This window comes from Acartia tonsa, chromosome 10, assembly GCF_053477335.1.
Source record: "Acartia tonsa isolate MP-2025a chromosome 10, ASM5347733v1, whole genome shotgun sequence".
NCBI lineage: Eukaryota > Metazoa > Arthropoda > Copepoda > Calanoida > Acartiidae > Acartia > Acartia tonsa.
The window spans coordinates 3,253,740-3,268,513 of NC_137269.1; the positions used below are offsets into that span (position 1 = coordinate 3,253,740).

Below are 14,774 nucleotides of genomic sequence, written 5' to 3' on the forward strand. Positions count from 1 at the left end.
ATCGATTTCAAACTTTGCATGGTGATCCTGTAGTAGTTAGGTACGAATTAGAAAGCGTATCAACACTATAATCGTTACCAGAATATCCGTACGTCCATTTTAATCATGTTGATTTTTAACTTTTTTAACAACAAATTGTATGTGATAAAATTATCCGATTGCTCTGATTTTTGGTTACTGAATCCAGGGACAACAAAGTACAATATAATAAGCGAAGCAACTCTATAATCAAGTCCTAAAAATGTAAGTATGTCCTTAAACATCATCCTACATCAAGCAATTTTTAACAAATTTACTTATAATTTTTTCTTCGACTCTTATACATTTATATTCTGATTATTCAGTTCTGACATATACAAGTATTAATGCCTTTTTGTCCTACCGTTTCAAAGCTTCGCTTTTATGGATGTTATCATCCTTGTTTTTTTTGGGAGAATTTATGGAACATTTTACCGTGAACTGGACTAGATCCACTAGTTTTATAAGAAAGATTTGTGTAACTCTCTCGGAGTAATTTGATAGAGCTTGGACAATCATTAATACTGAACATGATACCTAAGTTTATCAATTATTATAATATTTTAGTCTGTAATAATAATGGTTTTTTTTACCATATATATGTAATTTCATATTCTTATGATGCAACTATCATAGGTTTCTTGCAAATATATTTTATAATAATTTTTCCAAATTAAGAAAAATGAAAATCATCAAAATGTGCTTTTCCCTAAAATGACTATCAAGCAGTAAACCCCTTCCCCCATATTTTTAAAAGCAATTGAAAATGTTAGTAGTTTTTTTGTACCTAACCCTTATATAACCTAACCTAAAAATATAAAAAAAACAATACCTCTTTCCCCAAATTATTTTCCAAATATGTCAAGACAATTTTTTTTGTGGGGGGTTTGTGCTTAACTACGCACTTTTAGGGATACCTCCCATAAATATCTTTTATATTTTATTAAGAGGTTTATTAGTGGTTCAGGAGCCTGCTAGGGGGTTTTCCCTAGGGTTGGGCCGGATATCCGTCCATTTTCAATATCAAGCTGGATACCGAATATTAAAACTATCCGGATACCGGACATCTGGCTGATATCTAATGCCGGGTACTGGATATCCGGCTGATTTATAATGCCGGACATCCGATAATTTGCCGGATATCGAACGTTGGCCAGAAATCCGGCCCAACCCTATTTCCCAATACAGTTTCTATTGCCAGGTCTTATTATTAAACAGTTTTGCTTCATTGCTGGTATACAGGGTTAGCTTTAGGGATCTTAAGGTATAGGACAATGGCTGATAAATTGATGTACACTCCCTACGATGATACACATAATTACCCAGGGGCGTCCAAGCTTTTTATTTTGGGGGGGGTAAAATTTTTTTAGAGGGGGGGATAATTCGTTTTTGTGGGGGGTTAAATGACGCGTTAAGCGCGCCGCAAATTTTTTTTACCCCTCCCAAAATTTTTATCCCGGGGGTAAAATTTGTTATGGGGGGGGGGTAATTACCCCCCCTAAAATCTGTTGGCAGGGGTAAATTCCCTCCCCCCAAAATTTACCCCCGGGGTAAAATTTTTGGGGGGGGTAATTAAAATTTTATTTAATATTTAGTATTAAAAATGTGCGCGAAGCGCGCAAAAATTTTTTTGTTAGAGATTTTTTTTGGAGGGGGGGTAATTACCCCCCCCAAAATTGTTTAGGGGGGGTAAATACCCCCTCCTAAATGTTTGGGGGTGCCTACGGCACCCCCAGGGAAGGGGTAAATTTTAAATGGGGGGGGGGGTAATCACCCCATTACCCCCCCCCCCCTTGGACGTCTATGTAATTACCCTTTTTGTAAATTACATTTAGTGTTTGAAATGTTTTGACACTCAATTTATTGAACCATCTAAATAAAATCCAATAAAAGTCCCCAAAGTTGTTAAGCTAACAAATAAGAAAATTTTATCATAAAACTTTGGGGACAAGTGAGAATAAACAGCCCAACGTCCCCTTCCTCCCTAGGTACTTGTAAAACAACCTAAAGTTATAATCATCTGAAGCTTAATATAGTTTTAATTGCAAAGAATTGATCTTTGGGAATTTTGATTGGTTAGTTCATTAAGTTAAGTATTTGAACGTTTCTATCACTAATTGCAATTTGCAGAAGAAGTAATTTTGAATATCAACATTGGGGATTTACATCAATTTATCGGCCAATGTCTTATCACTTAAGATCCGTGGAACTCTATACAAAGCTATCATCAAGAACTGATAATATGCATAATTAATTTCAACAATTATATTATATACATACAACCAGGTATCTAAAGGGATAAGACAATAGCCGATAAATTAATGTTCATCCCCAATGTTGATACACAAAATTACCCTTCAGTAGATTAAAACTAGTAGTTAAAACTTAAAAGAATCAGTCAATTCAAGTTCATTCAAGTCCCCAAAGTTGTTAAGCCGACGAATTACATAAAACTTTAGGAACTAATGTAAAAAAAACACTCATTTCCCCCTCTCTCTCTGACACACAATTCTAACCATTAAATATACATTAGTAATTACTATTAGCGTGCATATTGTGGGGCTGGGGGGTAGATAACCCCTCTTTGAACATTTGGAGAGAAGGGGGAATACCCCCTCGTTTGAATTTTTATCTAAGAGTGTTAAAATTCGTATGGGATAATACAATGGAAGTTTATATGATATGCCTTTCCAAACTTCCATAACTTAAAAAAAATACCCAAAGTTTTTTTAGGTCACCTAATAAGTTAAAACTTTGGGTATCACAGTCAACTGTCCCCTTATAAAAAAAAATGGACGCTTCCCCCCCCCCCCCCACTTTTTTTTATATCAGATTCCCTGGTCCTAACTTATTATGTAAATTGAACATTAAGAACACAATTTTATCAGAAAAGTACATTTTCTCCTGTTTTCTATCTTTCTATATTAATCTACTAGCGGATACGTCCCCTAGAGGCCTCTAGGGGCACTTGAGAAGGGAAATGAATTCCAAAACCTATTTTTTAAAATTTTAGGTTTTATAAAAAAAAAGTTAAAAAATTCCAAGGGAGGAGTGGGTGCTGTTACCCTCCCCCAAAATAGTTATAAACCTTCCATGGACGTATGAGAAGCTAAACTGTTAAGGAGAACCCGATCGGTTCAGCAGTTAGCTAGAACCTTCGGTACAAACCAATAGACATTCTGTTACTTTATTACAAGGATACTAGCGGCTACGTTTCTAGAGGCTATAAAAAATAAATGTATAATTACTTGAATCTTACACCAGATTTTTATGTCCTCTAAAAATGTGAACTCTGAAGCGAGCTAAAATGACGATCTCCCCCCTTTCCCCCTACTTTACCCTATCCTCTTTCCTCCTACTGGATAAACGGCCCGACTAATAAATGCGGATGAAAATTGCAACCTAAATTGACGACAATTTTTCTCCTGTTATATCATCCACGTATATTCTACATCAATTCTACATATTAACCGACTACAGCAGACCTTTTTACTCATATTATTGTGTCTAAAATTGTGTTAACCATCTAAAATAATAAATCTATTTGTGTAGAATAACCGGTTTCAGCAGACCTATGTTACCCATATCATTAAGTCTGATTAACCATCTAAAATAATAAATCTATTTGTGTAGAATAACCGAGATGGGTTTTTGAAAGATGAATGCCGCGTTTTTTAACATTTTTTACGCTGTGAATAACAAGCGCGGCATTCGCGAAATCTAAACAGAGTATATAACTATTTATTTAATTATTTCGCTTTTGTTGGTACAGCCTTTATAAAAGAAAAACAAATTATCTTAAATCCATTTTTGCTGCATATTAATTAATATATCTTTTTAGAGCTATATTAGACATTATACAAATGGGTAAAATAATAATTTAAAAACTTTGAATTCCTAAGTTGTATACTCTGTTTAGATTTCGCGAATGCCGCGCTTGTTATTCATAGCGTAAAAAATGTCGAAAAAACGCGGCATTATCTTTTAAGAACCCATCTCCGGCTGCAGCAGACCTTTGTTACCCATATTATTATGTCTGATTAACCATCTAAAATAATAAATCTATTTGTGTAGAATAACCGGTTTCAGCAGACCTATGTTACCCATATTATTATGTAAATTTAACCATCTAAAATAATAAATCTATTTGTGTAGAATAACCGGCTGCAGCAGACCTTTGTTACCCATATTATTATTTTGATTAACCATCTAAAATAACAAATCTATTTGTTAAGAATAACCGGCTGCAGCAGACTTCAGTTACCCAGAAGCAAAGAAAAACGAATAACATTCTAATGGCCATAGCCATCATTTTCTTTATCAGGTAAAACTTTTAATTAACTTTGTCTGTCTGTCTGTCCGTCCATCTGTCTGTCTGTCTGTTTGCCTATCAGACTGTCAAACTGTCTGTCTATCTATGGATGTCAATCTGACCCTCTGTCTGTCTTTGAAATTTTTTTATTGTTATTTCCTTATTCGTGAAAAATTATCTCTATATTACGAAACAATGCATGACTTTTCAGTATGGCTTAGAACCAGTTTTAATTAAACAGTTTTGAAGCCATACTGGAAATTAATTTATATATGCACTAGTACCCAAATTAAATGTACTGTCTTGCTTGATGATTCTGAACAACATCAAAACTGAATTTCATCCTTAATTTCATTCTATTTACCAACTGCCAACGTTTAAATAGAATTTTATCTCAGCCAAAATGTAATCAAATGATAGTAAAACAAGGATGGTGACATCCACAAAAGCGAAGCTCTAAAATAAAAAGGAAGGACAAACATTAATACTTGTAGAGTATAGAACTAAATAAGACGAATAGAAATGTATAAGAATTTATTTGTATAAGTATAAACAAAATTGTAAATAAATTTATTGCTAAAGACTTACTTACTTTTTAAAGATGTTCTTACAATATTAAGACTTGATTATAGATATGATTCGCTTACAACATTGCACTTTGTTGTCCTAGAAATCCGTATAAGATAAATAGTATAATTATATTACATGAAAAATTGTTGTCAAAAAAGTTAAAAATCAATATATTATTAATGGGCGTACGGACATTCTGATCATAAAAATTATACGCTTTCTAAATCGTATCTAACTGTTATAGGAATCATCATGCAAAGTTTGAAAACGATATAACAATTCAAACCTGTCCGAATTAGCGGAAACAGCTAACCGTTCCGGACGGACGTACAGACCTATCATAATTATAGAAAAGCTTCGCTTTTTACAGGAATAGTAACATACTTAAGTAGCAAAGCATAAAAAAATTATAGAATTAACAAGCGGACAAAGTGAGTTGTAGAGTAGATGTTCTGTTATAGATAGAGAAAGAGAAATAAAATCCAAAAACTCAATGAAAATCACGAAACCTTTAAAAGATATAAGGTTTTTGTTTGTTTGGCGCATGACCGACAAACAGAAGGAAAAATAACGTATAGAATAGTTGTGCATGTTTTATAGAGATATTCACTGAGATGGGTTCTTAAAAAAGAATGCCGCGTTTTTTCGACATTTTTTAAACATTAATTGATTGAACAAAGACGATATTGTTATACAGATTATACAACTTAAGAATTCAAAATTCTAAAATTATTATTTTAGCCATTTCTATAATGTCTAATACAGCTCTAAAAAGATGCATTAATTAATATGCAGCAAAAATGGATTGAAGATAATTTGTTTTTCTCCTATGAAGGCCGTACCAACAAAAGCGAAATAATTAAATAAATAGTTGTATACTCTATCTAGTCAATCAATCAATCAAGATGCGCGGCATTCATCTTTCAAAAACCCATCTCTGAAAACTTTAGCTGTCTATCTTAAATAACAGCCTAAAAAATATCACAACGTTTAGGACTTACTTACAGACATATGTACAAAGTGAATTGTAGATTAGCTTCGCTTCTACCATGGCTGTCAACCCTATAAAAGCCTCAAAACAAAAATATTTACAATAAAAGAAAGACAGCAAGAAACAAAAAAGTATTTTAAAAGTATCTAAAAAGCCTGAACAAAATAAAATATAGATCTATCTCAAAATTGCTTAAATGCACTGGATGAACCATTTTGTACCTAATTGTTCAATAAATCGCCTTTCCAAATATCAAGCTGATGGAAAGGGTAGAGCTACTACACTTTTTTTAATGTACCTTATTGTTAAGAGAATCATCATGTAAAATTTAGATTCGAATCATTCATTAATTTCTTCTTAAATGTAATATAGTAGGGAAGAACAGGGGGGGGGGGTGTCCTTTTGACTACATATAGAATTTTCTTAAACACTTAAAACTTTATTAATCATCTAGAAATTACCAATTTTAGGAGATTAAAATTAAACCGAAAACAATTAGAATTTATCTTTAAGGTCATTAAAAACAGACAATTAAGTATTAAGAATGTATCTGGACAAAGTGCCTTGTGACGTCATAAAAATGAGGGATAAAAAAGACAAATTGGAAAGATAGACAATCAAACATCAAAAGGAAAACACACATAAAAACTATCCTTATAATAAAGTAACAGGATGTCTGTTATCATCGAAGAATCTCGCTCACCGCTGAACCGACATGGTTCTCCTTTACAGTGAAGCTTCTTACAGGTCCCGAGATGATTTTAGGCTATTTTATTTTCATAAATAAGTCTGGGTATGGTTTTAGGCTATTTTTCTGCCCTTCCACATCTCAAATATAGAGCCCTTAGATTCTAAGGGGCGCAAACGCTATTTGCTTATAAGGAATATTCGATTCTGAAAACGGATTAATTATATGTTATCGACTTTAGAGGAGAAATTCTGGGAAATGATTAGTTGATAATAAGATTAAATTGGTTCCAATGTTTTATATTGTCAGCTGAATCTTAGTTTCCGATTGTGTACATAGCACCCTCATCCTATCTCAATATTTACTACGTACTAAATATTTACTAAATTCTATAAATCACTTATACATTATATCGCTTTTCCCTTTGACCGGAGTAGCTGAAAATAGCTTTTGCAATAGTTGGGTTATCTAATTGTACAAATTCGGAATGTAGTGAAGAAATAGACAATCATTTTTCAGTAGATCTTTTATATAATTAAAGGATAATTCCCTAGCGTCGAGCACTACTTTATAAGTAGCGCAGCTACTTTACAGTTTGGCTGTCCGTTCGTCCGTGACTTGCAGTTTTGATCGTTAATTTTTACTTGTTAGAATAATACCATTGATTTTAAACTTTGCATGTTGATTTCTGTTATATCAAATATATATAATAAAAAAATATAATGGTTATCTAATAATGATCGAGCCTGTAAGTCTAATTTGAAGCGTAGCGTCTCTACAATGGAATAATATATTTGTAGAGCTTCGCTTTTATTGAATTTATATTATCTATATTGAACAAGTTTCTTTCTCGTATTCATTCGAATCCGGTAGATAGGAACCGGTTCTCATCCATACGAAAAAACTATGTCTAGCATCGTATTATATCCAGCTTTCTACGAAAATAAAAATGTACAATCTTATAATTGTACATTCTATAACCGCGGAAAGCCGTTTATAATACGATGCGAGATTTTAATTTTAACATTCATGACGTCAAGAAATGTGACGTACGTAATTTTGAGTATCATCATGCGTAGTGTACATCAATTTATTAGCCATTGTCTTATCCCTTTGGGTCCCTAGTTATTTTTAAATTTAAAAGTGACATACCACATTTTAAAACTTTCCTTAGATAGAAAAAGATTGAAAGAAAAGTTAAAAAAAAACTTTTAAAATGTTGTATGTGAATGAAATATATGGCATTACCCATATATTTACATATGAAGCAAATAGCCCCCCTCCTTCAATTTAAAGTTGAGGGTGGGGGTGGGGGGTTGAAATGAATGCATAAGTTATTTTTAGAAATATATATGATATAAGACAATGGACGAAAAAAAATTATACATTCCCAATTATTACAAACAAAATGTCCCTTTCTGTAATAAAATCAAGATTTACTTAAAACACCCGACGAAGACCAAAATACATAGCTTTTGTGTCACTTTTGATTCCTGTGACGTCATATAATGAGGAAGATGAGAGGAGAAGTGGAAAAGAAAATCCCTAAAAAAGAGATGGAGAATATGACGTCAAAAGTGGTGCAAGTTATGTATTTTGGTCTTCGTCAAAACACCCTATACATTTAGGTCAACGAATTAGAGAACGCAATTAAACCAATAAACAACTTTCGTTTTTTTTTTCAATTGGGGAAGGGGGGGGGGAGGGTTAGCTCCCTTTACAAAATATTGAAATCAGGGAGGTAGGGGACATTGGGCAATTTATTACACTAGTACCCATAAGTTTTATAATAACGTTTTCCTTTTTGATGGCTTAACAACTTTGGAGACTTTTATTGAACTTAAATTGGTTGCATCATTAAGTTGAGTGTACACATGTAATATAAAGAAGGGGTTATTTGTGAATCATCATTGGGGATATACATCAAAATAACATTGTCTTATCCCTTTAGATCCCCGTCGTAAAATACACAAAATATAAATTTCATGTTAACATCTTCAAAAGAAATGTGCAGAAAAAATTTAAAACTTTTTTTCGAGAACAAAATCTTTTTCCCCTACTAAGAACTTTAATAGATAAAACAGAAAAAAAACGCAATAAAGTACGATAGGAAAAATATTTTCCAGAAAAAATGAAATATACTTAAGGATTTAAAGGTTTTCTACATTCTTCGTCCGTCTGTCTGTCAGTTATGCTATAAAATATAAATATTTTCAAAAAGTTAAAAGTTTTCGTGATTTTTTCTTCTTAAATGTATTTATTTATATTTTTGATTTTGACAATGCTCTTTAAGTGTCCTTGTCTGTATTCCAATCCAAGATTGTTTTGCTTTGCTACTTATGGATGTTGTCATCCTTGTTGTTTGTTTGTCTGTATGTCTGTATGGCAGGTGTTAATGTTGTCAAAGATATTAAACATTTAGGATCATGGAAAGAAAACGAAGTAGCGGGGTTCGTCGTAATTTTACAGTAGATTTTCTTCTATTTCTAGCCAAATCGGGGGGTGGGGTCTTTAACCCTACGGGGCCAATTTCCTTACCCTGCGTGGCAATCATTAACATTAATTACCTAACCTAACCTAAATAACATATTTTTCAAAATTACTGTGAAAATATACAACGAAACCCGCTACTTCGTTTTCTTTCCATGATCCTAAATGTTTCATATATTTTAACAATATCTTTGTTTTACAGACAATCAAACAACAAGGATGACAACATCCATAAGTAGCGAAGCAGAAAAAAATCATGGATTAGAATCCAAAATTTGTTTTGTAATTATATCAACATAAATGTCAATATTATGTCAGTGAAGGCCACTTTTTTTATCCAAGCCACATAGTAGACATAAGCAAGACAAAATGTGTGCAATCAAAGGGTCTGTCGAATAAATATCTCCATCCTTGATGAAGAGGAATGCAATTATGAAAATTGTGCCTTTACAGATAAATTGGATTTTAAAAGAAAAAAGGAGAAAAATGTTTTTAAACTAATGTATTTTCTAAACTATTAACTTCCAATTTTTAAATAGTCGATACGCCCCTAGAGGCCTCCTTCGTAAGAGGGGGTTTAAGTCAACCCTTCACAATTTTCAATCGATGTTTTAGAAAAAGTAACCTCCACCAGAACCTATGAAAGCTACACTGCACTGTATAGGAGAATCATATCGGTTTAGCAGTTTGCGTGATTCTTTGGTACACACACACAGTCACAGATACACAGATCCTTTTACTTTTAATTATTACTAGCGATTACGTCCCTCGAGGATTCTAGGGACACTTTAAGGGGAGGGGGAGGGAGGGAGTCAAACCACCCCATTTTCATTTTGAGTTTTAAAAAGAAAATAAATAAGCATATTTTTTGGTGAAGTTCATTTTTTATTGGGAGGGTGACGATACCCTTCCCTAAAATAGTTGAAAACCTTTCCTGGACCTATAAGAAACTTAACTGTAAAGGAGAACCATATCGGTTCAGCGGTAAAGCTCCCAACCCATAAAAAAATACAAATATTTAATATCAATGTTGTTTCAGTTTGTTACCGTTCAGATGTTTCTATATTTTTACCGAAAATTTTGGGGAATTTTATTTATTTTGATTGTTTGGCTCATTAAGTTGAGTGTCCAAACGTTTCAACCAATGCTCTACAGAAGGGGTAATTTTGTGTATCAACATATGGGATGTACTGTACATCAATTTATTGGCCAGTGTCTTATCCTTTCAGATCCATCCATGGAAAAATAAAAAAATTTAATATTATTTTTATTTTTAGTTGGTTACCCTTCAGCTGTTTCTGTATTCTTACCGAAGTTTTTGATATCTTCGACAGCACAGGTTAGATTCTGGTCCCCAAAGTTTTATAATAACATTTTCTTATTTGTTGGCTTATCAACTTTGGGGACTTTTATTGAAATTTGATTTAGTATGTAAACAAACACACATACAGAGATCTTAAGGGTTAAGACAATGGCCAATAAACTGATGTACAATACATCCTCAATGATAAAACTCAAAATTACCCCTTTAGATTATAATTATTGGTTTGAACACTCAACTTAATAAACCAAACGCATCAAAATTAAGTAAAGTCCCCAAAGTTGTTAAGCCAACGAATAAGAAAATGTTATTATAAAACATTGGGTACCAGTGTAAATTACAGTCCAATGTTCCATCCCTCCGTGTAAGTAAACAAACACTGTACACATACCTATCTTTTATTTGTTCTCGCTCTAAGCAAAATTAAATCAAAATTGAAAGAAAAAAGATTTAAAGTTTGAAAACAATGTAAAAATGATTTCATTTAATTGTTTGAAACATCAAATATTTGCAGCTGCGCTCCCAGCACATAGGAAAATAGCCAAAAACATAACTAAGTTATATAATCAAATATCCTAAAACCATCCATTGACCTATAAGAAGCTTCCATAAAATTAAGAACCCAATCAGTCAATCTTAATCTACAGACAAAAAAACCTTACTACTTTATGTAATCCTTATAATAAAGTAACAGGATGTGTGTTTGTCTGTTTTTCTGTCTGTCTGTTTGTTTGTACCGAAGGATCTCGCTAACCGCTGAACCGATTGGGTTCTACCTAACAGGGTAGCTTCTCATAGATCCCGGAAAGGTTTATAACTATTTTGGGGGAGGGTACCACCACCCTCCCAAGAGAAATCACCCCTAGAAATATATGTCTTTTCATTCTGAAACCTTTAAATTGATGATAGAAAGATGTTTTCTTAAGTTTCATTTAATTTTAAATTTATATGCATATGCCCCATCCTTGTTTCCTTTAATTAGTCTGAGAATAACAGAAATCTTAAGAAATAAGACAAAGGACTAAAAAGTGGTGTATGATAAACAAAATTACCCCTTTCTGTGGATTAAGATCATTGGTGGAAAAGTTTAGATGCTAGTTCGTGCCAATCACGATTTACTAGTACCCAAAGTTTTTGAGCCAATGCAATGTATTAAAGAAAGTATGTAAAAAAACTTTGGGTACCAGTATAATTTACAGCCTAATGACCCCTCCCTTCCTGAAAAATACAAGCTGTACGTAAAATAGAAATAAATTAGTCTTTTTACTTGTAGTAACTTTACAAAACTTGCTACAGTCGATATATTATTACTTGGATGTTGCACAAGAATTTCATATCCTTATACTAAAGTAACAGGATGTTTGCTTGTCTGTGTGTCTGTGTGTCTGTGTATCTGTGTGTCTGTGTATCTGTGTGTCTGTGTATCTGTGTGTCTGTGTGTCTGTACCAAGGGTTTTGCTAACCGTTGAACCGATCGGGTTCTCCTTAACAGGGTAGATTCTCATAGGTCCTGGGAAGGTCTATAACTATTTTGGGGGAGGGTACCACGACCCTCCCACTTTACCCCATCCACTTACCTCCTAATGGATGAACGAATTTAAAGTAATAAATGAGGTCCATATTAGCAAGCTAAATTGATGACCAATTCTCCCCTGTCAATATCCACGTTATATATATCTTTCTTGCAACAGACAAAAACTAGACTTGTTTTGTGGTAGTTTGACTTAAGTGTTTGTAGAATAGCGTTTGATCGATAATTAATTATCCTATAACAAGGGTGACAACATCTATAAAAGCGAAGCTCTGAAACGAACAAAAGGGCATTAACAAAAAAGCAAAATTGTTGAAAAATAGCTTGATGCAGGATAATGTTTAAGGATATATTAAATTAGGACTTGATTATAGAGTTGCTTCGCTTATAATATTGTATATATTGTCCCAGGAATCAGTATACCAAAAATCAGATCAATCGGATAATTAGATCATATAAAAATTTGTTATTTAAAAAGTGAAAAAATCAACATGTTGAAAATGAAAATAAACGTACGGATTTTCTGGTAACGATTATAGAGTTGCTACGCTTTCTAAATTGTACCTAACTACTAAAGGGATCACCTCGCAAAATTTGAAGTAGATAGGACAATTCTAAAATGCCTAAATTAACGAAAAAAGCTATCCGTTACGGCCGGACGGAAGCACGGACGGACCGACCCTAATTATAGAAAAGCTTCGCTTTTAAAAAGGTACTTTTGTAAAAACAAAGTGTAATCAGTAATGTTAGAATTATCCTATTAATTATAAACTTTGCATAATGATTTCTGTAACAGTAAGATACAATGTAGAAAGCAAATCAACTCTATATTTATTACCAGATGTTCTGTACGTCCATATAAAACATTTTTAAAATATTCATGTATGATATAAATATCCTATTCATCTAATTCCTAGGACAATAAAAAACAATGTTTTAAGCGAGACATTAAAAAAGTCCCTAAAATGTAAAAGTATCCTGTATCTAAATTTTGTTTAGTCTTTGCTTATTAAGTTTTGACACTCTACTAGTGTTAATATTCGTTAATCCTACCGTTTTAGAGCTTCGATTTGGTGGATGTTGTTATCCTTGTTTTCATTATTTTTTTTATTTTATTTCTTTTGACTTTGCTACTTATTGATGTAATCATACTTTAAAATATAATATATCTTTTTATATAAAATGTATCTTTAAAAAACAGGATGACAACATCCATAAAAGCAAAGCTATAAAATCCGAAGGAAAGCCAAATGAAAAATAACCCTTGTAAAGTGTCAGAACATTATTTGTAAGTCGATACTAAAATGTATAAAACTTTGATGCAAAATTGGGTAAATACAGGATACATTAACAGGACTATACTTTTTTTAGGATTTGGATATATAGAGATGCTTCGCATTATATTATATTACACATTGATGTCCTTAGAATCAAAGACGTCCAAGGGGGGGGGGGGGTAAAGTGGGGATTACTCCCCCCCCCCCCCCCCAACGAATTTCCATTTTTAATACTAAATATTTAATAGAATATATAAAAAAAAAATTACGGCGAGCTTCGCGCGCCATTTTACCCCACCCCAAAACGAATTACCCCCCTTAAAAAAAAGTTTACCCCCTCAAAAAAAAATGGACGCCCCAAAAAGAGCTTGTTGTCACTTACGAACGTACGGACAGATCCTAATTTTATAAAAGCTTCGCTTTTAGAAATATAAATTCATACGAAAATGCATTTATTTTATAATCATTAATGTTAAAAGAAAAAAAAATCAGCTTTTTAAAAAAATATTTCTCTTAAGTAAGTGATCTTAAAAGATATTGAATTATATTGAAGATAAAAAGCAAATATATATTTTTAGAACATTTTATACTTTTATTTTTACTAGCAGCGGCTGTGCCTCTAACAAATAGGGGCTCTGTAATCAAAAGGGTAAGGAATGAGCAGAAAAATAGCCAAAAACAGTCTTAAATATAAAATTAAAGAGCCTAAAACCATCCGTGGACATAAGTGAAGCTTCCCTCAAAAAGAGAAACTTAATCATGTCAATAGTTAATGAGATCTTAAGCTTCTAACAAAAAAAACATCACTGTTTATATTATAGGATAATATTTTTTAAAGAAATTATATGACCCTAGAGGGTATTGGAGGTTACTCGGGGGTATTTTTTCAGAAAAAGGAATATGAGACCCTTGTAGCAAATAGCTTAAAACCCTGACAAATTAATCCAGCTTTTACCGAGATTATAAGCTTTTTTCTGCTTTTTATTCGAAGAATCGAAAGAAGCAGCTTATAGTGCCTAATAAAAAATGACGTCTTACAATACAAATGACCAATGATAGGCCTGTATAGATTTCACCATTGGTCAATTACAATGCATATTGGCCTATCATTGGTTAATATTATTGTATGACGTAATTTTTTATTAAGCACTTAAAGCTGCTTCGAATCTAAATATACTTATTCTCAGAATAATTTTACCACGGAGGGAGTTGACATCGGACTGTAAAATTATACTGGTACCCAAAGTTTTATAAACACATTGGGTCATATCCTTATACTAAAGTAACAGGATGTGTGTCTGTTTGTCTGTTTGTTTGTCTGTGTGTCTGTACCAAAGGATCTCGCTAACTGCTGAACCGATCGGGTTCTCCTTAACAGGGTAGATTCTCATATGTCCCGGGAAGGTATATAACTATTTTCTTGAGGGGTGGGACACCCTAACCCCCCCCCCAAAAAAAATGAAAAATACCCCCCCCCTCCAAAAAAAAAAGATAATTTCTTTTTAAAACTAAAATTAAAATAGTGGGGTTGACTACCCCCCCCCCCCCAAAGAAAATTTAAATTTTTTTTAAAAAT

The 14,774-nt window shown here is 32.7% G+C and overlaps 1 protein-coding gene across 1 annotated transcript in view; it reads left to right on the plus strand.

Annotated features, from left to right (window-relative positions):
* Positions 1-14,774, plus strand: part of LOC145330446 (neuropeptide F receptor-like) — an 88,663-nt gene that overhangs the window by 34,122 nt on the left and 39,767 nt on the right. The window contains exons 10-11 of the mRNA XM_080175080.1: positions 4,254-4,342; positions 10,347-10,408. Coding sequence (XP_080031206.1) covers positions 4,254-4,342; positions 10,347-10,408 — 151 coding nt within the window. The remainder of the gene's footprint in view (positions 1-4,253; positions 4,343-10,346; positions 10,409-14,774) is intronic.